We start from the raw sequence: 25,037 nt of genomic DNA on the forward strand, positions 1-25,037 counted from the left end.
AACCATAGGGCCATCATTTGTCTCACTACACCTAGGAGCACACAATGCATGTAGTCTGGTACAAAGTTCTCCACAATATCAAAATTTTGGTATGTTGTACAGAACACTTGGACCTTTCACACCACAGATTGGTTGTTGAGAGTCTAGTGCTTGTTCTTATTAGGATCTAGGATCTTATTTCCATCTGATCAGAGGTGGAAATAAGACCCCTAATGCATACCTGTTTGGTCCATTTCAGGTTTTATTAACTGCAGGTCCTTGTATAAACTGTACTGAAGAAGCAGAAAAAACAAGAGTCTGCAGCTCATAAAACACAAAATGGCTCCAACTGCTGTGCAGTGGGAGTCTTATTTCCATCTTTGTCATCTAGATGAATGAAACAGTAACAATCCAAAATACAGTAACTGTTCACAAAGCATAACCCAGGTATTTCTGCCACACCTGACAGGGTTACTATTTTTGTTGGGGTATAGAATGTACTTTTTTTGCAAATGTGTTGCAGTAAATTATGTGCAGCATTTTTTATTCTCAAGGATTACTGTTATGTAACAATTGCAATGGGGGATGCAGTCTGTGGTGAAAGCAGCAGGGCTTCTTTTGTGTAGATGAAAATGTGAGTTACAAAAAGTCAGGTTTGAAAAAGTACTTGCTCTATAAACATGTCTAAAAATTGACAAATTAAAGAATAAACCAAATAACGTATTTGAACAGAGTTATATTAGGTGGTTTTAGTTTAGATAAATTAGCAGACATTTGTAATAGGAGTTAAAGACTAGAGTAAACAGGTTGAAAATATGCCCCAAAAGATTGGAGCAACTGATAGAAAATCTCATAGTTGAGGATTGATCTTTAGTAAAATGTTAAAATTAAATTATGTTGGTGTTAAGGTAGCTTAAATTGTGCCTTGTGTAACTAAGGTATCTTGTATCTTATGTAACCTGTATGTATTTGATATATGCTTTTTAGATTAGCAGATGTGATTTTACACGAGTTATGAAAATGTGGTGTGTGATAAAAATACTGATACTTTTATTTACTTAATAAACATCAAAAATATTGTAATGTTCTTATTTTCATTGTTTTTATTTGGAATAAGTGCAATAACTCACATTTTTGTAAATAAATGTGTAGAATATATTTATGGCATACAAATCAAGTTACATCATATTTTAAAACATATATGTTCACAGTTTGCTTTTTTTACATTAGGAATATATGTACATAAATATACGGATATGTGCTGCATATAGGTAACATATAAAACAGTATACAATGACTATATTTATAATATATTGAAAATATGTGTTCTTTCCATATGGGTGCATACATATCGATTGACTGTTTATTGATATGTAATTAAACGTAAGCACAAGGTTAATTGCATATGAATTAATTACATATTTATGACACTTACAATAAAACATTACCATTTTTTGTTTTGTTCCGCTGCTGCTGTTTCAATATATATATATATATATATATATATATATATATATATATATATATATATATATATATATATATATATATATATATATATTATTATAGGTGAATAAGCAACTACTGTAAAAAATAAATAAGAAATCAATAGATGCTGAAAGAATGGATCATGTAATTCTCTGTAAACTAACTTTTGGGTCTACCCCACATATGTGGTTTATATCACACCTAAGTCAATATAGTTTTATCATAAATAGTTTGTGTCGTGGGTCTGTCCTGAACTACATAGCTCAATTTTTAATGACTGCATTGATCAGTACTTTGAAAAGTTCCTATATGATTTGCACTGTCCCCTGAAAGGAAGTCCTGCCCTTTTAAAATATGCTCGAACTATTTTTACAAAGCCCTGAAGCAGATTCTCCCTTGAACCCCAAGTCTGAAAAACAAGTATCAACACATCGTACGTCCTCCAGATCCTCAAAGAATGCAGTATTGAAAATGAGTAGCCTGGGGCTTGAAGTTTTCTTTGTTTATTTTTCAGCTTTCTCTACCTCCCTTTAAACCATAATTAGCCTACTAGTTGTTAAGCCATAACTGCATACTGTATAACACAATTAAAATAAGCGCACAGAAAACAAACGCACTACCCGAACCTAACGCAATGGAAGTTAATGCGCTGAATTTGGCAATTAGACTGAGCCAGAATGACATGCAGGTTTAAACAGAATCAGGTGAGAACAATGCATGTCATTTGTTAACTCACTCAAGATTAGTATGGCAAGCCGAATGATCATTTAGAGATATCTCTAAATATTTAAAGATATCTCTAAATCATTTAGAGATATCTTTAAAAAAATGATTTACAGATATCTCTAAATTGAGCTTTAAATGAGATATTTTTAAACATGCTAATCTATGCAGAGTGATGCCATTTTAAATTGTAATATACATGTATGGTGTTATTGAGTATGCACACACCTGTTCTTGAAAATCACCTCAATGTTTTGTTTTTTTTAAGAATGCCACCCAAAATAACACACCTTTGAAAACATCATCAAAGACACAAGAAATAGTCGGATCCTGTTCGATTTCAGCTATGCACATCTCGACCGAAATCACAGTGGCTGAAAAAAGTTTAGAATCAACAGTGTTTTGTACTGCAACAAGTTGCAAACATGTTTCACATTGCAAGAGACATCAACCCAAAGAATACCCCATCAGTAAAAGACATTGAAGAAATGACCAAACGCTTTGTTGAAAAATATCCGTGTACTACAGATGAAAAAGAAGATGCAAATGGAAATAGCAATATAAGTCTTTGTAATTCAAAGTCTTGTTTAAAGCAGTTGTATTTATCTTACTATCAGATGATTTATGGTAAACTTGGGCCTACGCTTCATTATCTTGAACTGCCAACATGGTCTCACTGGCAAAATGTTGCTTCAGCAATTTCTTCAAAAGTGCCTTAAACTTTAAAACTGTGTCATCCCAGGAAGGGGTCTTCCGGCTGCTCTGATATAGAGAGCTCATCAATACCTACCCAATGGGCAGGCATATCCCATACATAATGTCATTGGTGGTCGTAGTTGAATTGAAAGGGAACTGTAACTGTTGTTGTAATGGAATACAATTTCAGTAAACAATTGCCCTTTAATTGTAATTGAAGTTTCAATTATAATTGAACCCAGGTCTGGTGCCTGTAAGCTATGTCACACTGTGTAAATGACATGGTCACTCTTGTTACACTTGTGTGCCATTTATAAGTTAGTCTAAAAAGACGCCCATGGAGATTAGAGCAGTATAGACCTGCCTTGGGGAGAATCTAAAAAGTACCTGGTTGGTATAGTTGGTTCCTAATCTTCTAATATGTATGTTAGAGAAAGGAGCCGTGGGACCTGGCTATGTATGTATGGTCTGAATACTACAACCAAACAAATAAATGTGCTGTGCTTGTACCAGACCTGGGCCAGAAATAGTTGTATTTGATATTTTATTTTTAAATACCAAACAACCAATAGTTGAAGTATTTAAATATATATGCTCAAATGAAGCAATTATTAATTTTAATATTCAAATATTGTTTGCAAATATATATATATATATATATATATATATATATATATATATATATATATATATATATATATATATATATAAAATAGTAAAATAGTTACTTTCTGGGTTCTGTCTTCAAATATTTTCAATTACTTGCAATATGTATTTAATTATTTTACATATACTTTTTACAAACCATATTTAAAATTATATTCATCCCTGGTCTGGTTTGTACCTCATTGATGCTCCTCTTCTGCGCTTTACAGCAGAAATGTTGACTTTTTTCATTCCTGTGTGGAAGCGAAGGTGGCTTACCCCCAAGCTAGTCTTTAGAAGCCATTAAAACAGGAGCCTCTTGCAATACAGTGGAATGTATAACAAGAAAGGTTTTTTTGGGAGAGACAGGAGTCGTTCTGTCCCAGAGTCTTTTGTCAGTGTTCTAGCACAAAAAGACACCCCTTCCTTATCTTGCCCTGAATCAGGTGGGAGAAAATACAAATCTCTTTAACATGAAGTCTGGGGCAGGTTCAAACCTGAACACCAGATGATATGTTACAGTTAAGTAGAGCCCTGCTGGAATACAGAAAATTCCAAGTATTGTTTTGCTCCGTTCCAAATGTGCTTAAGTGAAGAAAAAGTTCTCAAAAATACACCTTGCAACATTAATCTTTGAACCGCTGTTTTAATTGCATTTGGATCATTCCAGACACCACCTGATATGTGAGCGCAACAAACTCTTGCAGCAATGAATTATCCACCATTAGTAAAAAAAAAAAAAAAAAAAAAAACGAAGCAGTTATGTAAGAAATTTTAGGTGGTATTCAAATATACATTTGTATAAAAAAGATTGCCTAAACATATAGGTTTAAACAGTAGCCTAGTTTATTAAGAGTAGCTACTTATTTTGAATATTTAGCTAGTGTTGTATGTGAGAATATACAGTGTACATCTTAGTAGTAATATATATAAGTCATACGGCCCCATAGGAATTAGTATAGACTTATTATGCCCCCCCCCCCCCCAGAAGACAAACCAGACAGCTTCTCTGCATGTCAGTGGGTGATCAACGTTAGTCCTCAAGGAGTGTATTCTGGTTTTTGTAATAACCAACTGGTCACATAGAACAAGAGAATCACCCTATAAACCTCTGCATCAGATTTGAAATCAGATTTATTTGATTTAAATCGATTTTTTTTTTCAAATTATGGAAACATTTTAGAGGTAGGGGTTGATAATGTTCTTAGGGTGTTGCAAATAGTAATTTGTGAATAGTTACATACCAAAACACATCATTCAAAATTTAAATGAACACATAAATAAAGCAAATTATTTATCATGTGGCATCCTCTAAATGTGAGCTAAAATATGTTTTGCCTTCTTAAAAGGCTTTCAGGAGTTTCATCACAGCCACTATTACATATAAATTCTATTGAATTTATAATGCAGAGCTACATTTGTTAAGGGCTGGTGTAAAAGAGTTATGCTGATGCAATGCTGAAAGGGCTGGACATCATGAAGGAAGTTTCCAAATCAGGTTTGTGCAGGAGAGGAACCCTTTATAAGCTTCAGTCTGCCTGGACTCCTCTCACACAGAGACTGAGCTCCTGTCTGCATTGTCTGCACTTCAGAGAAACCAGCAGCTGTACAATCAAGACTCACTGCAAACTCCAGACTCATTAGCAATACAGGTAAGCTAACTTGCATTCTTATTATTTCTACCAGATTATGTTGCCTACTGTGATGTAGAATGCAAACTATACCAGATTTAGTTGCATGTGGCTTCATTTTGTACAGAGAGTTGGGGAAGTTAAAGCTGCTTCATACTTCAGAGTCTGACACAATTTCTGGTCTCAATCAGTCGTTGGTCTCCTCAGACCTTGTTTGACAGGTTGAAATTACATTACCATCTGCATACTTGCACCCTGTGTCTTTTTTTGGAAGTCGTACGTCTTTTTCTCATATGTTTGCAACCACTTTTGCACTTACGTACTACTAGTTACAGTTACAATGAGTTTCTTCTCAGGCACTGTTTTACAGTGAAATTGATTTACGCTTACAAAGTATTTTCTTAAGATCAAGCTTGTGCCTCATTTTCCTGATCATTTTATAGTAAGCTGATATAAAAAGTGCATTGGGGTGTTAGTTTTGACTTGCACTGATGAAGCGCTTTATGATGTCCATGTTATGCATTAGTGGTAGTCCTTTTTATCAATGTAACTTATTTTTTAACAAAATGTAATGTGTTGCCACATTTAGGAACCACAACAGTTACAAGTAAAAAGAAAATGTTATTAGATTACAGTAATGTGTCACTCCCCCAACATTACAAAATGTTTGTTATTTTGAAATCTGTAACACTCACATTAATTTGTGTTATCAACTTTTAAGTAGATTACTATTGCACATTTGTTGGATCATTGCTTAGGTACATTTTAAACAATTATCCCAGGTGTTAAATAATCTATTTGGGGAGCTTTAGTTAATTGAAATTTTGGATTACATCATACACATTTTCAGGGGGTTTTCTTTCTTTTTTTTAGCAAATAAAGCAATTTCAAAATACTGCAATACTCATTCTAAAGAAAATTCAGAATATGATATCTGAAATATGGAACTGTCTTGTAAATAATTAGTGAACTTTTAATTCATGTAAACGTTGTATTTGAAACAACTTTTCTTTATCCCCAGGTGTGTGTGTGTGTGTGTGTGTGTGTGTGTGTGTGTGTAATGTCCTCATTTGTGCAGTGTAGAATTTAGAAAAGTCAGTGCCCTGTAAACAATTCAACAACAGGGGCACACACAGCTTGATTAAAGGTATTTGCTGGTTTCCCATTTAGGAACCCTAGTTCAGTTTTAATTGAGAACCTTGAAGCCAGGGGTGCTGTGTTCAGTAGGGTCAACGTTTTCTACTGAACGTCCTGTTAGCCGAGAGGTCTTGTAATGTTTGTGAACAAAGTTTACGCTTTTGCTCAGGCCATATAATGTTTATAGGTATTGTATCTTGAATCGAGTGGATTATTTAAATAATTAATTGAAAATACCCCAACTAAAATTCTCTTAAAACCTTCAATATATTGAAGAGAAAAGGGGGGTAAAATAATTGACTGTTAACTCACCCAATTACCAAAATAAATAGCAGCAGAGTTTATAGTTATTTTTTCTGTAGGTTACCAAGTCCAGCTGAGGAATGGATCGCAAAGCTGCGTACGCTTCACTGGTGGAAGGGGTGCAACACTTTGACTTTACTGGAGAATCCACTCCTTGCAATCTGATAGCCACAGGAGATGATGCCTTCCCAGTTGCTGTGACTCCGAGTGGGGATGTCATGATCGCTGCCTCTCGGTATGGCAAGGGTCGGATGGTGGTCCTACCTCATGAAGTCTACATGATGATTCCTAGATTTACCAGATTCATTCAAAATGCAGTAAACTGGCTCAAACCATCACCAGATGCACTGGTTGGTCTCCACAGCAGCCTAGGGTATTCAGCCACTCAGCTCTCTAGCACAGGAACCAAGGTTAAGATCAATGACACTTATATTGAGGGAATGGGGGTTTACTGCATGAGTGCATATGATGACACCCAGGCTGCAGAGCTCCTCAGCTTTGTAAAGGAAGGGGGCGGCCTGCTCATTGGTGGTCATGCTTGGCACTGGTCTTATTCACATACAACTGAAAATGTGTTTTTCTCTTTTAATGGGAACAAAATTACCAGTGCGGCTGGCATTTATTTCACAACCGAATATGGACAGAGGATAGTCTGTCCTGTCCAGAGTGAAATACCAACAAGCTCACTGTCAGTTAGGTAAGTTCATTTTCTTTTTTCCTCATTATTAACTGAACAATTAAGCACTGGCTGATCTGTTTGTTACCTTTCTAGAGCTGTGAGGCTGAGATGATGGGACTTTTCACTTGTTCTCAATGCTGTAGTCCAGTGGTGGGGAACCCTGGTCCTGTAGGGCTGCTGTCCCTCTTGGTTTTCATTCCAATTGAGCTCTAAATTACTTAATTGGACCAATTATTAGCAAATACATGTCTAATTAGGTAATTTAGGGCACAGTTGGAACAAAAACCAAGAGGTACACCACCAGCCCTCCTGGAACATGGGTTCCCCACCACTGCTGTAATCACTTCTACTTTAGACACATTGCCAACACATTGAGAAATGCATTTACTGAGGCATAAGCTATAACCTATTGCAGTGGAAATGCATCCCATTTGCTGGTGCATGGTTCTTAGGCCTTCTCCACTTCTCCATTGCATTTAACAAAGTGTTTCTCACAGGCATGCAGTACAGCACAGGTCCATGGCCTGGTTCCTGAATAGAGGTATTTTAAGTAATCTAGTTCCATTTACATCCAATCACACTGAGAAAGCACAGAGAAGGTGCCAGGTGTTCTTCAAGCTAACCCTACTTTAGGTCAAGTCTTCAGCACACCCTTTACTAATCATTGCCATTAATTCTGTTATGTTTTACTTTTGTCTGTTCTTGCAGTGAAGAGTACAAAACAAAATTTCTGGAGTCAGTTTTCCTCTTTCTGAAACAAGGGGTCGGCTCGATTGATTCACTCACAACGTTTCTGCTGACTGCAGACAAAGACCACATGGAACAGGACTATAAGAAAATCAGGAGCATGATTGAAGAAGCTACCCAGAGCATGTCAAAAGCAGAGACAGTTTCCAAATATCAACTCGCAAAGGTTGATGAAAAATATTTGGTGTTAACTACAGAGAAGAGCAATCTAGAAAGGGAACAAACCAACAAGACAACAGAATTGAATAATCTGAAAACCAGCCTTGCATCTCACAATGAAAACTTGACGAAAAGTGGACATGCTTTGGAGGAGGCAAATCGACACAAACAAATTGCACAGCGAGACCTTGATATTGCCAGAGCAAAGTATCATCAAGAAGTAGAGAAAAGGAACATCGGAATTGGATTGATGTTCATGCCCTTTGCTGGGCCAATAATTGGTAAGTATTTGGCTTTGTAATTCTTTTCACCCAGACAGCTAGGATCTTTGTGACAAACACAACATGTTAACAAAGAGGTCTGTATTCCACCACCATTGTGTGGATACCATTATTGTTTGTCACAAATAGCAGGAGGCAGTGCTTTAGATATTGTGAACTGACTATGAAACAGCTTGTTAAAATGCATGTACTCTATCGCACCATTACAGGAGGCACCATGATTGGCATTTCTCAAACGGCCATGAACAATGCAGCGGATGTTACCAGGAATGCAGAAGCTGCTGTGTATAAGTGGAGAGATGAAGTCAACAACTATTCAAACAAAGTGGCCAGATACTGTGATCTCGTAAAAGGTAAGCAGAATGAAATCTCCAACACCAGAAGCCATTTGCAGGAGATTGATTGCACGCTGCAGCAGTTGTCCCAGAAGCGGACAGCCACTGCTGAAGTGCAGAAGAAGCTCCGAGATGCCACCCACTTCCTGAGCACCCTGGCTGGAAGAGTGCAGGTGGCCGAGGTGCAGACCAGGAGCGTTCTCTTTTTCGATCCTCTGATCACCATACTGGAGGACATATCTCAGCACATATACCAGCTCTCAGGGAACAAGAAATACCAACTTCTCTACCAGCAGGATATCAAACCCATGATAGACAGGCTGAAGGAAAACAATCCTAAACTCAAAGCTATCTGCAACACAGGCGATGGGCAGTTTTACTAAGAGCTTCCCCTGTACTGTTAGTGCTTTACGCTGTTTGCATTTCTCATTTAAGATGTCAAATCTAATTGATTATTTTTGTGGAAATTAGGCTTTTGTGAAAAGCGGAGTAACTTTGCAACTGTTAGCAGTGCAGGTTTATGTTATAAGTAGGGGTTCTGATTTTCGAGGGATTTTTTTTAATTGCGTAGAATTATTTAATGAAAAAAATAGTGAAATTAGGTTAGTTTTAAGGATGTCAAATTCCCAAATATTGTAATAAGTGGCTGTGTCTTGGTACTGATGTCATCTTGATCAATATGAATTGGTAAGGGGAATAACTTTTATACTTGGGATTGTAATCGGTGTGTGGATTTTGTTCTTGTTTGTTGCTGTGTCAATCTCAGTTGTCTCGATTCATATGATGTGTTCACATTAATTGAATCATTCTAGATGCCTGTCTTTATATTGAGCATTCATTCTGTGATCTTCTGAATGCCCTGAGGAAGGCTTGATTTGCCTTGCAGTTTGTCTCACCAAAGTTTTCTGAAATCTCAATGTTTGTTGTTCAGGATGTGAAATAAAGCAAATTGAATGACCAATACATGATTTATTGGCCTTTTTGCTTATTTATTTGTCTTTGTGGTGAAACAAACAGTACATTAAACACCTCTATTTGTTTGTTTTTTCAAAAGGTTTATCTGGGGAAGTGAATGAAATGTGTCTTTACTGATTGCTCCCAAAACTTTGGCTTGACAACCCATTTCCATACCCCCACCTTTCTGCTATCCAATCTATATAAAACATATGCCAGCCAGACAGAGGTAAAATACAACTCCCAAACCTAGTTTGCTTGATATGTCTGGATTTTAAAAAGCTGCAGTTACATCCCCTATAAAAATGTACCATGGTACTTGTACCACTGGATTTTGGAACAAGGTACCATATGATATGTTATCAGTGTGAAAGTACAGTACAATGGTACTGTATAATATACAGTATGTACATAACCTATGCCATCAATGTACAATGCTGTATTATACTTTTCAATTTCTAAGAAGTAGCATGGTATCTAATTGCAACGCTACACCATGTTACTATTTCTAGTACCATGGTATAGTGTAGCTATATACCATTGTACTGCGTTATAGTACCATACTAGGTCATTGTACATTGATGGCATTGGATACAATACCATTGTACTTTCACACTGATTGATCAGGTATTAAAACTGTCTTTGTCTTGATGTCAGACTCCCTGCCATGCACACACTGTCATGACCATGAGAGGATCAGGTATTCAAACTGTCTTTGTCTTGATGTCAGACTCCCTGCCATGCACACACTGTCATGACCATGAGAGGATCAGGTATTCAAACTGTCTTTGTCTTGATGTCAGACTCCCTGCCATGCACACACTGTCATGACCATGAGAGGATCAGGTATTCAAACTGTCTTTGTCTTGATGTCAGACTCCCTGCCATGCACACACTGTCATGACCATGAGAGGATCAGGTATTCAAACTGTCTTTGTCTTGATGTCAGACTCCCTGCCATGCACACACTGTCATGACCATGAGAGGATCAGGTATTCAAACTGTCTTTGTCTTGATGTCAGACTCCCTGCCATGCACACACTGTCATGACCATGAGAGGATCAGGTATTCAAACTGTCTTTCTGTTGAAGAGGAACACATTAATGCCAATATTATATCAGAAGGATCTATTGAATTAAAAATAAGATTTGATATTAAATATGACTGGCAAGCAAAAAATAAAATGCAAGATCTTAGCAAAAATGTACAAATATATTTTTAATTTTAGTGAAATAAAAAGATAGAACAAATAAAAATAAAATGCTGTTATCGAACAACAGTAATACCACAAATAACAAATATATATATATATATGTTATTATTGTTATTATTATTTAGCAGACGCCTTTATCCAAGGCGACTTACAGAGACTAGGGTGTGTGAACTATGCATCAGCTGCAGAGTCACTTACAACTATGTCTCACCCGAGAGACGGAGCACAAGGAGGTGAAGTGACTTGCTCAGGGTTACACAATGAGTCAGTGGCTGAGGTGGGATTTGAACCAGAGACCTCCTGGTTACAAGCCCTTTTCTTTAACCACTGGACCACACAGCCTCATATATATATATATATATAAAGCAAGGTTTCACCTCAACCACCATGTCGCTTCCTTGTGTTGAGGGATGAAGAGGTAATGGATTTGCGATAATACATTAAATTATTATTATTATTATTATTATTATTATTATTATTATTATTATTATTATTATTAATAATAATCACAAGGTTGACTATAGTTTTTTTAAGGTACTTTTGACTTTTCTGTATATACAACTCCAAAGTTAATACACAGGATAGAACTCTCACAAAACAGCTAGTTGCTTTTTCAAAGAGCTGGTGGGGAAAATGTTGCCTTTTTCTTCCCTCTCGATATAATGCCAGTCAATGATGTCATATTTTACCAAACTGCAACAAAATAAAACATGTGGGAGAGACCAGTACAACATCACACAGAGAATTGTGAGGGTCTGGAACCAACTCCCCAGTAATGTTGTTGAAGCTGACACCCTGGGATCCTTCAAGAAGCTGCTTGATGAGATTCTGGGATCAATAAGCTACTAACAACCAAATGAGCAAGATGGGCTGAATGGCCTCCTCTCGTTTGTAAACTTTCTTATGTTCTTATGTTCTTATTACAGCAAACACAAAATCACCTATTAATATAAAAAATAATAAAATAAAAGGGCACACCTTGAATGACTTGTAGTTTTAGAAAAGATCAAATGAGAAAATACAGAAATAAAAAGAGAAAAAAACGGTACACGCTACGCGGAGTGGAGAAATAGCAGCGCCCGCTCCTCCTACATTCCTAAACATGGACAGCATTTCAGGCACCGCTGCGCTTAAAAAATGGCCTCATGCTGCCATCTTGTGGTCATTTAATAGAACTGCTGGTTCCAGCAAACCAACATTTCTTTTTAAAATCTGGACAGCTCAGCAGCCCTTTGAAATGACTCGGATTAACCTGACCCCTCTGTTCCAATATAAAGACATTTCTGAAACATTGTTAAAACACACCAAACAATCATATTGAATCCTTCTATAGGTTTCGATTTTCTTGAATTGCTTCTTAAAATCAACTTCACTGGTTTCAATATTCCACATACTAAATTCTGTTCACACTAAACCGTAGAATTAGCACTGAACACAACATTGTTATATTAGCTTGACAAGTGTACATTGTACACACACACACACACATACACAATTACTTTTTTTTAACTAATCAGATTAGGTATGTGTATATAAAGGATTTCCCCCACACTTTTGTAATCTGCTTTCATATTTTTCATGCTTTATTTTATGTATGTATTTACTGTCTATTTTTTAATGTCCACTGTTGTCTGTGGCTAATTTATTACAGTGAAGTTGTTACATTGTAATGTTTTATAGTAGATTGTATTTTGCTGCTTGATAAACCTTGGAAAAAGTCATCTGCTAAATGTCTGCAATAATAATAATATTAATAATAATAATCCTAAATTACACTTAATGTGTTCAATGCAACAATGGGCCTGTACTGTCAAAAACATTCTTTCCAAGTATGGAAATCTTTCAGTAGACTAGCACGGTGTGACCCTCTGCGGGATTTGTCTACATATGCTACACTCCTACCTCTGACAGCTGACATTTAATATCAGGGTCTGTTATATCCTCGATTGCAGCATGCACGTTGTCTGGACCTAACGCTACTGCCTGGAACAACACTGGGGCAAAGAAATGTGGAGATGGTCCTCCACGTACGATGCTCATAGCAATCAACTGTCCTGCATAGAAATAGCTGTTTTTCAAAGCTACCAGAAAGAAAAAAAATCAATATTACTTATGAAGCAAATGTATTTTGAAGGATTGCATGTTATAGTTGGCTATGGGGTAACATAATGCCAGTGATTTCAATGGAAATGGTCGTTAATAACAGCATTATCATGTAATTTCATTTGTTATGTATAATATATTTGTTTCTGTCATGCAAACAACATTCTACCAAAGCAGCTTCTGAAAAACGCTTTAATTTTCAGAAATAGTGCTGGTTAATTACATTTGCTTTGCATCATGCGCGGCTCCAGAGAAACAATTGTATCTAATGTCATCACACGTCCTTCTGTTCTCTTTTGAAAAATACATACTGTGAACATTTGGCACACCATATCTGCTACTGGATTTTTATAATTTAGTTTTCAGCACATGAAATGAAATTGATTTATACACTTACACTCTGCATGGCATGAGAGAGTACTTTGATTTTTGTGGGCCATCAAACATAGGGCTGTTTCTTAGATGTTGCAGCACTAGTCTGAAAAACACCCTCATTGGCCCTCCCAAATCCACTGCTCCTTCCGAAACACCAGCATCATCTATGAATTTCACATCAACGAAAAGTTTGGCCTCCTCATGGCTCTTACAGCACCATCCCACTCATTTCTTCTGTTTAAGTTGAAGCGAATGACTTCTTCATTGATTCCAACTCTCAGAGATTGTAGGATATCTTCCACACTAAAATATAGGAAAAGATGAAATTCGAGGAATTAAGTAACAATCAATAAATCACATCACATACGTTAGAGAGGTTTCTTAAAATCAAGGGAGGGGGAGTATTAAAATGACCACATTTTTGCATGTGGATGGTCAATTGGAGAAAGAGTAATGTTTCATGTGAATACACATCAAACACAGCTATTACTAAAGATAAAATCCGACCTCTGCCATCCCATAATCTGGCACAACACAAAGTGTTTACTCTCCTATGGGTGGTGGTCATTGTGTTACAATGTTACATTCACAGAACATGGTGGTGTTCCTAAATATCATGACAAAGAATTCTATGACAAAAAGTTATTTAATTGATTGAATTCTAAACATGCATTTAAAATATACAGTCACCAAGCAAATATTAATTTAGTTGTATGAAGACATCTGTTCCTCAAGACTCAATGAATAAGGCTTGCAACACTTACTGAACAGCTGCATGCAAGCTTTCCTTTAGCAATTCCTCTAGAGCTCTATTCAGCTGCTCTTCTTCAGAACCACTGAATACATGGTCTTCACTGACAAGGTCCACAGAGTCTCTAAGAAACAAAAGAATAAATAAGAAATTCAGCCCACTATAACACTGATAGCATTGGAAGCTCCATTCTTACTTTCCTTCTGCAGTAATAGTCCTTTGATAGTAAAAGTCTTTTACATTACATCAATGTGAGACATTGTGTTGTGCACAACAGAAATTACTGTCACAGAAACAAACATCGTACTCAATATTAATGTTAAAAAATAAAAATATTTTAATTATATAAAAATGACAATTACTCACGAGTACTCCACATTGAAAACATTACCTACCTGTACAGTCCACTACAAGAAGCATGGTGCTTGCTGTAATAATTTTGAACATGGGATGTGTTGTCATGTCATGACATAGATAGTTGAGTCTCTTCAGATATCTCCATAACGACATCATCTTCCAAATCAGTGTCATCAGGCTGTCTGAAAACAGTTAACAAAGACATACATGCGTTGAATGTCAAAACATATTTACCACAGATACAAGTCAACCACTATGTTGTAAAAAGAAATGAGCAATTTAAATTACAAATACACCAGAAAAATAGATGACCTTCCACAGTTTTCAATGTGTTCTGAAAGGCATTGCATAGGGATATCTTTTTCACACCTCTTGCACTTCTGCATGACCACCTCTTGACACTACAACAAACAAACACACATTTATTTTTAACATGCTTCATTTTTATAGTATGTGTTACATGTGCATTTACACCTTAACCCAGTGATCTCCAGTCCTGATCGTCGAGGGCCATAGTCCAGCAGGTTTAATGCAATAGATATTGCTCAAAAAGAGACGGCAAGAGCGTGCCAGTGAAGAAATATGTTGAGAGTTGGAAAGGGAGGAATCAAAGGTGACACCAAGGTTTGGGCAGAGGAGGAAGGGGAAAGGGTGATAGAATCAAGGGAAATTCAGATAGAAAGGTCTGTAGAGGGAGGCGAAGAAGAAGGAATATAGAGGAGATCAGATTTTGACAACTGTTCTTACCTCTTCAGCCTCACGCTTCGCAATGCTCTCCAGGTTTTTCTGAAGTGGTCGAATATAGGCCATTGCCTGGTTCAGGCCACTCTCAGTTCTCTCTCAGAAACAGAGTTTCACATAGTTCAGAAAATCCTCCATTTTTGTCTGCAAATGTTATTTTTTTCCTACCAAGGCCTGAATTCTGTAAACCAATGTGGTCTTCTCCATTGGGCACAGTTTGAACATTGGTCTCTGCTAAGCAAAAGAAATCATGTGTCCGGGTTTCACTGTGTGTAGTTTTCCGTTTACACTTTCCAGTGTTCTGGAACATCTTTTGCCCCCTTGCCCGATCACATGGCTGAAACAGCTGCACAAGATTTCTTTGAATGTGGTCATTTCTAGCTACAGTGCAGGCAATCCTGCCTGAATCGACTGTAGGGGTTCCCTGTTGTACTTCAGCTAGTGAGGTTTGCATGTTGTTAAACAAACCGCTAAAAGAACTGGGTGAACACATCCCAGTACCAGTCTGTGATCCTGAGCCAGCAGTGGCTGTGCTTTCTGACTCTCTCTTCAAAATCCTTGCAGCTTCTTGTGCAGAATGTGACCAATTTATCCAATGACCTTCTATGAACTGGTCAGATTCTGCACATAATGAACTACTTGAACGCACCCTTAAAGTCTCCCTTTCACAGCTGCCCGGTTCAGCGCAGTTAATTCAGAAGCGGTTCTGTAATTACAAATATTAAGGAAGCGCATTGCTACCTTACAAAAATAAATAAATAATAATAATAATAATAAAACACATATTTACATGAAACGAAAATATCACGTATATACATGACAACAAGAAAAACGTAATTATTATTATTATTATTATTATTATTATTATTATTATTATTATTATTATTATTTATTAGCCGACTCACTTGCCCATCATTGTTAGCTGGGTTACTATCCAATCTATTACTGACACCTTGTGGTCATGATTCGCCACTGCACGTCATTAATGTTGCTTAACATTCAATTTCTGCAAGTGTGTCACATGATACTTATGCAGGTTGATCCGTGCCTAAATTAAGATGCACTTCCGCAATGGTATTCTGCTTGCTGATCATGATCATGATTATGATCATGTTATTCTGCTTGCTGATTGTGATTATGCAACATGGTATTCTGCGTGCGGATCATTAACATGAAGACCGTATTCGTTTACCAGGGTTGCCATGGAAACTGTGGACCCACAATCCTCCTGGTGCATCGCTCACGTTACAGATGCCGGATAGACCTGAATTAAGGCAAGTTCGAGTTTTTTTTTCCGAGTTTTCTTTTTATATTCGTTTGTTATTGTATAAGAATTAATACTCGATCACATGTGCTCATAACATATAGAGACCACATTTGTCACTGTTTTTTTGTTTTTGTTTTCTAGTATATAGTGTATATAACAGTGGTTGGTGGGGATTGGTACCTGTATTTAAAAGTAAGTATTGGAAAATCGTGATGGGTTTTTGATTATTCTTACAGTAGGTACAGTATTCTGGTCGAATTAAGAGACAGACGTGTATCAAGGCAAGTTATCTATTTTATTTTAATTTTTTTTGGCTGGGGAAGTGGATGAAAATGAATATTTCAAGAATGAATTTCCCCTCGTCTACTGCAGCGACCTGTATGAGCTGTTGCATCAGTAGCTTTATTATACAGTTGTACCGGTTGACTTAAGATTTGTATTTTATTGTACCAATGTACCTATCATTTGTATTAATTACTTGCTAGATGTACAGGTATTTAGAGTTAAGTTTTTTTTTAAAATTTATTTTAAAGCTGATCAATACTTGGAGTAGCACAAGGGAGTAATGTGTGTTTGTTTGTTGTAGTGTCAAGAGGTGGTCATGCAGAAGTGCAAGAGGTGTGAAAAAGATATCCCTATGCAATGCCTTTCAGAACACATTGAAAACTGTGGAAGGTCATCTGTTTTTCTGGTGTATTTGTAATTTAAATTGCTCATTTCTTTTTACAACATAGTGGTTGACTTGTATCTGTGGTAAATATGTTTTGACATTCAACGCATGTATGTCTTTGTTAACTGTTTTCAGACAGCCTGATGACACTGATTTGGAAGATGATGTCGTTATGGAGATATCTGAAGAGACTCAACTATCTATGTCATGACATGACAACACATCCCATGTTCAAAATTATTACAGCAAGCACCATGCTTCTTGTAGTGGACTGTACAGGTATGTAATGTTTTCAATGTGGAGTACTCGTGAGTAATTGTCATTTTTATATAATTAAAATATTTTTTATTTTTTAACATTAATATTGAGTACGATGTTTGTTTCCGTGCCAGTAATTTCTGTTGTGCACAACACAATGTCTCACATTGATGTAATTTAAAAGACTTTTACTATCAAAGGACTATTACTGCAGAAGGAAAGTAAGAATGGAGCTTCCAGTGCTATCAGTGTTATAGTGGGCTGAATTTCTTATTTATTCTTTTGTTTCTTAGAGACTATGTGGACCTTGTCAGTGCGCCTCACCCCTCCTGTCACCCCTCGCCCCTCCTCTCACCCCTCGCCTAACCCCTCCTCTCACCCCTCCTCTCACGCCTCGCCTCACCCCGGGTCAGTGTGGCACAGCCTGTCTGCTCTTCTGAACAAACACTTCAGCCCTGCCGACGCAGTGATAGTCTGGAGCAGCAACACAAGGTAACCTGAACACAATAAACACACACACTGCTATATACACACACACACACACACACACACACACACACACAGACACACAGTGAGAGTCTGGAGCAGCAACACAAGGTAACCTGAACACAATAAACACTGCTACACACACAATCCTAGCTGCAGCACATGCACAATGTTATACAGACACACACAGACACAGCTGTACAGTGACACAGAGACGCACACACAATCACAGCTGCAGCACACACACTCTGAAATGCAGGTGTAGAGCAGCGTGTAGTTGTGACTCTGTGTCTCTCCCTCTGCCTCTCTCTCAGGATTACGAGCGGAGGCTGCGCTTGTTGAGCCTGGATGATATGGAGCGGCTGGCGACCCGCATGCTTCACCCCGAGGCTGGGGAGTGCATGGAGCTGTCCTTCCTGGACTGAGGAATACTGCTGCTGCCCTCTCCACCTCTCCCCTCTCCCCCCTCTTCTCCTCCCCCTCTCCCCTCTCTCTCCTCTCCTCTTTACTCTCTCCTCCCCCTCTCCTCTCCTCTCCTTACTTTGTTTAAAAGAATAGAAGCACACCCAGTGAGCAAGGCATTGAGCAGCCCCACATCCCGCTTCACTATTAGCAGCACCTAGTGCAGTGTGAAAAGATGAATTAACCCGTTCTAGTGCTAGATTGTACATGTACACAAACAACTGTACCTACAAAATGCCCATCTGTTACACTAGTTTTGTGGTTGTTTTAGACCACACACCAAAACAATACAAGCAGATGCGTTACCAAAATAAACAGTGCTGTATAAACTACAGAAACTCGATGCTGAATGGTTTTATAGTCTGTTACGTCAGAATTGTGTTTAATGCATAAGCAGTTGCTTTGCAGACTCAACAAAGACTGCAGTCCTCGTTTAACCACTGTGCAATCAGCCCTTAGTCGCTGTGATGTTGTTGTTCATGGAATTTGAGCGTGCGTACCGGCAATGCGTAGTAATTGGAAAAGTGTAATACAAAAGAATTAAAAACGGGCTCATCCGGGATTTGAACCGGGGAACCTCTCGCACCCGAAACTATGCTACCCAGCTCCTGGTCCAGGCCCTGGTACTCTCCCGCCTAGACTACTGCAACTCCCTCCTGGCTGGCCTCCCTGCGTCCGCCACCCGTCCGCTCCAGCTCATCCAGAACTCTGCTGCCCGCCTGGTGTTCTCTCTGCCTCGCTTCGCCCACGCTACTCCACTACTCCGCTCGCTCCACTGGCTCCCGATCACCGCTCGCATCCAGTTCAAGACTCTTGTACTCGCCTACAGATGCCTTGACCAGACTGCACCCAGCTACCTCCAGACCCTCATCTCTCCCTACACCCCCACTCGACCTCTCCGCTCCGCCTGCACTAGAAGACTGGCTCTACCTCCGCTACACTCCCCTGCCTCCAGAGCCCGCTCCTTCTCCACCCTTGCTCCGCAGTGGTGGAATGACCTTCCTACAGATGTCAGGACTGCCCAGTCCCTGACCACATTCCGGCGCCTCCTTAAGACTCACCTCTTCAAAGAGCACCTGTAGAACTCCTCTGTTTGTATCCTGGGACACTATCACCCTTCATTCAAATGTGCTTTATTTTGCTCTTATCTGCCCCCTATTTTACTGCATTTAGTCCTGTACTTCAGAATACTGTAATCTGCCAAGTGTTTAACCTGTAGTACTTTGTATTTAATCACATCCTGATGTAACTATCACTATTTAATCATATCCTGATGTAACTATCACTATTATCTGCTGTATTATTGAATTGTGGCTTGTCACACTTGAACAAAAATGATTGTATTTCTTGCTCTTATTTTATTACTTGTATTGTAACACTTGAATGTATTTTGTATTTGCTTGCGATTGTAAGTCGCCCTGGATAAGGGCGTCTGCTAAGAAATAAATAATAATAGACCAACGAGCCAGTGTCTGCCACTGTTTTGGTCCCCCGAGTTTCCAAAGAAGTGCAGACCTAGCTGTTCTGTTAGATGGGAGACGTTTTTCTATTGGGTGTACCTGTCGAGAGCACTGTAATTTTGCCGTGTCTCCGAGCTGTGTGCTGTTGCCTGTTTGGGCCGTCTGACTTCTTTAACTGGCGGCTAGCATTTCTATGGGCATCGAGAAGCGGTCGCTATAAATGAGGAAAGTAGTTTAGGTGGGATTTCGTTTTGATATGTTAGGAATGGATCAGTTAGTCAGCATGTACTTCAAAAAAATAAATAGAAAAAAAGGAGGCTGGGTTTCGTTGTTTTGCAAAGGATGCACTGCAACGTCCGCTCACAGAAGCAGTCCCACTACTGGTGCGACACGGGGGTTTTGACCTGCTCCGTTCCCGACCTGGGCCGGTTCACCCCTCCTTAGACGACCTGGCATTCACGAGCTCCCCCAGATATGCCATGTCGATGCCGTGCTAAGTGCGGACTCCCGATCGGCACAGCCAGTTGCAGCACAGAGCTCCCGTGCTCAAGCGATCCGCCAGCCTCAACCTGCCCCTGTAGCTGGGATTACAGACACACGCCACGGCGCCCGGCGTGAGCGAGAGCGACTAGAAGGCAATTCAAACCCCCTTGTCTGAAATGAGAGCGAGAGTACTCGTGCAGTTCACTGACGTGGCAGCTTTTAATGCCGATTGCATTAAAAGCATTGCCGGGTCCTGCTGTAGCGGTAAAACACTGTGACCAGATGAATGAATTGAAAAAGTGTTACGTGAAACACATGTGAATCCTAGTTTTCGTGCTGCGAATTTAAAAAAAAAAAGCAGCACTATAAGAATGCCAAAAAATAAAGGTGGTTGCGTTGGCGAGTATTAAGCCCCCCTCCTCTGAGGTGTCAGCTGCATTCCGCGCCGGCAGACGGAACGGGACTCTGGTCATGCTGCGCTTATTTTGCTGCCAGAGACTGTATCACACACGCGTCGGCCGCCGGCTAAAACCGACAGCTGGCTCGTTGGTCTAGGGGTATGATTCTCGCTTTGGGTGCGAGAGGTCCTGGGTTCAAATCCAGGTTGAACCAGTTTTTTTTTTTTTATTAATTGTTTTGTACTATACTGTTTTCGATCCGTAAACCGACATTACCCTGGACAAGTGAGTCGGCTAATAAATAATAACAATAATAATAATTACGTTTTTCTTGTTGTCACGTATATACGTGATATTTTTGAACACGTAGTTACGTCATAATTTAATTTCTCGTAAATACGTGTTACTTTGTCACGTATATACGTGACATTTTTGAACACGTAGTTACGTCATAATTTAATTTCTCGTAAATACGTGTTACTTTGTCACGTATATACGTGACATTTTTGAGTGCAGAATCTGACCAGTTCATAGAAGGTCATTGGATAAATTGGTCACATTCTGCACAAGATCTGCGCAGAATTATCTCCGTGAACGCACGCTGACACTGTATTCACTTCAATGCGCAAGCGCAGCTGTAACACGCGAGAGCGACGCTGGGAAATGCAGTCTTTCGATGTCACTTCAATGCGCAAGCGCAGCTCTAAGACGAGAGAGCGACGCTGGGAAATGCAGTCTTTCGATTTCACTTCAATGCGCAAGCGCAGGTGTAAAAAGAGAGAGCGACGCTGGGAAATGCAGTCTTTCGATTTCACTTCAATGCGCAAGCGCAGCTGTAACACGAGAGAGCGACGCTGGGAAATGCAGTCTTTCGATTTCACTTCAATGCGCAAGCGCAGGTGTAAAAAGAGAGAGCGACGCTGAGAAATGCAGACTTTCTATATTCACTTCAGTGTGCATGTCCCGAGGGAACATCAATTAAATGCAGGTCCCCTGTTCCCCGCGGTGCACGAGTGTTATGTGGCCGCGCTGGAGTTCCACGAGCTCGGGGTGAACACCTGCTCATCCCCGCGGAGCTGCACGGGGGTTCGCCTGGGTTCCGTGTCTCGAGGGAACATGCTTGCTGATCATGATCATGATTATGATCATGTGTGATAGCAGAAATAGACTAATCATACTAAGAGTTTTAATGTGATAGCAGAAATAGACTAATCATACTAAGAGTTTTAATGTGATAGCAGAATGATAGACTAATCATACTAAGAGTTTTAATTCACTGTGTTTTGATTATTAAGAGTTTTAATTCAATGTGTTTTGATGATTTCTGTGACTTGTATAACCTGAATAATGATATTATATGAAGTTTGGTGTTAACAAAATATTAAATTTACAGATGTTGAACTAACACACTGGAATATTGCCAAGGGTCAGCAGCCCTGTTTTCCGAGAAGTGCATGAGTCAGCGACATGAGAAAAAGGACACTGTCTCAAAAGATAATATTTTGGGACAGCGATAATTCCTCTTTTCTCATCAGTCACTTAGTATTCTCATGTTCGGGGAATCAACCTTGTGGGACCTCACAAACACTCTCTCCCTAGCAACTAGAAAAATCAACCAATCAGAGAGGTCGGTAGACAACAGAAACAAGAAAACCACAAGGTTGGTTTGAGCTGAATAAGGGAGATAAGAATTACCACAAGTCATGAACTCTGTGCAAAAACTGATTATATAAGGAACTGTTTGACTAAGTGTATTTTTGAGCTTTCTTTGCGGTTGCTTGCAGAGTCTGTGTTACTTTGTTGAATGCTCCAGTCTGCAGACTAATAAAATGTGAGTTGCTCCGACTTGTCTCTGTCTCAATCGTTCTCTCAGTACGGGACCGGTGCCTGCTCGGTTGTATGCAGAAAATTCCACCACATATATGGCGACGAGGAGGGGATCCTAAACTCCGTCCGCTGATCGTCCCGGGAAACGGAGTAAATCACCGGTGAGACCTAATCCTTAAACTTGGGTCAGGACGCCCGCAACTGAGAGGGTTGGCGGAGTCCGCTCCAAATCTGGCTGGGGGCGTCAGTGAGGCGGATAAAGGATCCCGAACAAAACAGCCCTGCTGAGGCGGTGAGTAGAGACAATCTGGACCAGCGATTTGATTAGGAAATACCCCAGAGAACTACAAGGCTGACCCCGTGTGAAACACGGGAGACCAAGTAGTCAGGGCAGGCCCCCCAGAGAACTACAAGGCTGACCCTGTGCGATACACAGGAGACCAAGTAGTCAGGGCAGACCCCAGAGAACTACAAGGCTGACCCTGTGAGCAGAGCAGTTTACGGAAACTGTTGCTGGCGCTACACAGGAGACCAAGTAGTCGGAGCACTGTGAGGCTGTGATCACTAACCCCCACGACGGTGAGACAGATTATGAGAGAACTGTCATAGCACTGCACGGGATGCGCAGGTTGTGATCTAACGTAGAAAGCCACAGTGGCTTGTACTAGTACAGGGAAAGGAACCAAATTGAATAGACGTCTTACTGTGAGTTGTGAATAACTTGTTGTGTATTGTGAAGTAATCTCGTGTAATCTCTTTCTTTTCTTTCTTTTTTCTCTCTTTCTCTCTCCTGTGGCCACGCTCGAGCATTTGTGTGTGTGGCTGTTGGGTATATGTCAGGATATAACGTAGTAAAGTGTAAGAAGAATACGTATAGTATAGAGAATATTTGGCAGAGGACTGAGGTCCAGGTGTTTAAGTGTATACTGTATAAACTAACCATAGGAAAAAGTTCATGTCAGTGGACTGGACGAATAGTAGATTCATTTCCTAAAAAAAAATATTACAGTAAGTGTGCAATTTGTGTTAAAATTGGAGGGTTTACAGTTTGGCAAAACAATATAAAATTAGAAAGTGCGTGTCTGAAAATAGTAGGATCTGTAGGTGAGATAATGGGTGCGGCAAAGAGTAGGGCGACCAATGTCGACTGTAAAAGTCTGACAGGATGTCAGAAAAAATTACATGACAGATGGGGATCAGGTCCCCTGGGACAGAGTGACTTATGGTACGCTAAATCCAGCTTCCCCTTGGGAGGAACATTGAGTGTAACTAAGTTAGCCACTTGCAAGAATGAGTTACAACAGTGGGAGAAACGAAAGAAAAAGAGAAAGGGGAGGATAGATTGGGAGAGCTTTAGGAAATGGGAGAGGATGGCGGAGGAAGAGTTAGAAAAACAGGAGAAAGGGAAAAAGGAGCTTATGATGCAGACAGTGCAGGATAAGAAAACAAGTAGGAACAAGAAGCTAGAACGCCTGGCACCCCCTCCCTATTGCAGCCACACTTCCCCCTCTGCACCGCCCCTGCCTGAACACCGAGAAGAGAGTGAGAGTGAGTCTGAGGAATCAAGTAGTACTGTGACGACCAGTTCCAGATCAGAAGGCGAATCCTCAACTCCGACCAGCCCCAGCAAGGAGGAAGAGAAACCGTCACCAATCAAGACAAGATCAAAAGAAAAGAAGAAGGAAAAAAAAGAGGTCGAGGCGTTTCCTTTAGTAACCTATCCTAACCCACAGCCCAGACCACCACAAGGAGATGGAGGGGCAGGGAACTGGACCCCAACTATTTCTGTACAAAGAGACTGGGATGTGGGGGAAATGAAGGAAATAGCAAAAGACTTGCCAGACCATCGCAAAGACTCTGGTCAGTTTGAAACCCAGGTACAGGCACTGGTTCAAATGTACCGACCTAGCGCAGCTGAAATAGGGCAGGTGTTGCGCCGCAAACTGGGATTGGACTGGCCGGCTGTTAGCGGGACTTTTGATACAAGATTGTTGTACCCAGATGGCCCTAATGACGGGGCATATGATCGACAATTAAAAGAACTGTTAGAGCGGATCATAAAAAAATGGCCCGTATTACCAGACTGGACTATGATACATAATTGCAAACAAGGGAACGACGAATCATGGGATGATTACTATGCCCGCTTGTTAAAATGTTATCGAGATCACAGTGGACTAAAACCAACAGATGCCCACTTTAATGAAATGCTGAAAACTGTTATCATGAATGGTATTAAACCCGATCTCAGAGGATCTGTAGCCCAGTCCTGTATTGGCTGGGAAACAAGAGAGTTGGAACACCTTTTAACGCACATCGTGCATCAAAACCGACAACAACTGGCAAAAGTACAGAAAAAGAAAGAAGAAAAAGAAAAGGAACAGAAGAAACTACAAGGAGTGCAATTACAGTACTATCAAGCACAAGCA

General features: G+C 39.5%; 1 protein-coding gene across 3 annotated transcripts; it reads left to right on the top strand.

The window, feature by feature from the left end:
• The first annotated feature begins 5,050 nt into the window (after positions 1 to 5,050).
• LOC117398189 (uncharacterized) lies at positions 5,051 to 9,764 on the top strand. 3 transcript variants are annotated; one of them, XM_059016938.1, is made up of 5 exons: positions 5,051 to 5,183; positions 6,662 to 6,837; positions 7,210 to 7,299; positions 7,990 to 8,468; positions 8,678 to 9,764. In XM_059016938.1, the coding sequence occupies exons 2-5, from the start codon at positions 6,683 to 6,685 to the stop codon at positions 9,184 to 9,186; spliced, it is 1,233 nt and encodes a 410-aa protein (XP_058872921.1). In that variant the 5' UTR covers positions 5,051 to 5,183; positions 6,662 to 6,682; the 3' UTR covers positions 9,187 to 9,764. The 3 variants fall into 3 exon arrangements, with proteins under 3 accessions (XP_058872921.1, XP_058872919.1, XP_058872920.1); XM_059016936.1 differs by having other exon boundaries at positions 6,662 to 7,299; XM_059016937.1 differs by having other exon boundaries at positions 5,055 to 5,183; positions 6,647 to 7,299.
• Positions 9,765 to 25,037: the final 15,273 nt, after the last annotated feature.

Source organism: Acipenser ruthenus, chromosome 54, assembly GCF_902713425.1.
Source record: "Acipenser ruthenus chromosome 54, fAciRut3.2 maternal haplotype, whole genome shotgun sequence".
Taxonomy (NCBI): Eukaryota; Metazoa; Chordata; class Actinopteri; order Acipenseriformes; family Acipenseridae; genus Acipenser; species Acipenser ruthenus.

Coding starts and splice junctions, on each gene's coding strand:
- LOC117398189 (XM_059016936.1), top strand. CDS start 6,683: ATGGATCGCAAAGCTGCGTACGCTTCACTGGTGGAAGGGGTGCAACAC. Junction 7,300..7,989: donor ACAAGCTCACTGTCAGTTAG/GTAAGTTCATTT, acceptor CTGTTCTTGCAG/TGAAGAGTACAAAACAAAAT. Junction 8,469..8,677: donor CTTTGCTGGGCCAATAATTG/GTAAGTATTTGG, acceptor GCACCATTACAG/GAGGCACCATGATTGGCATT.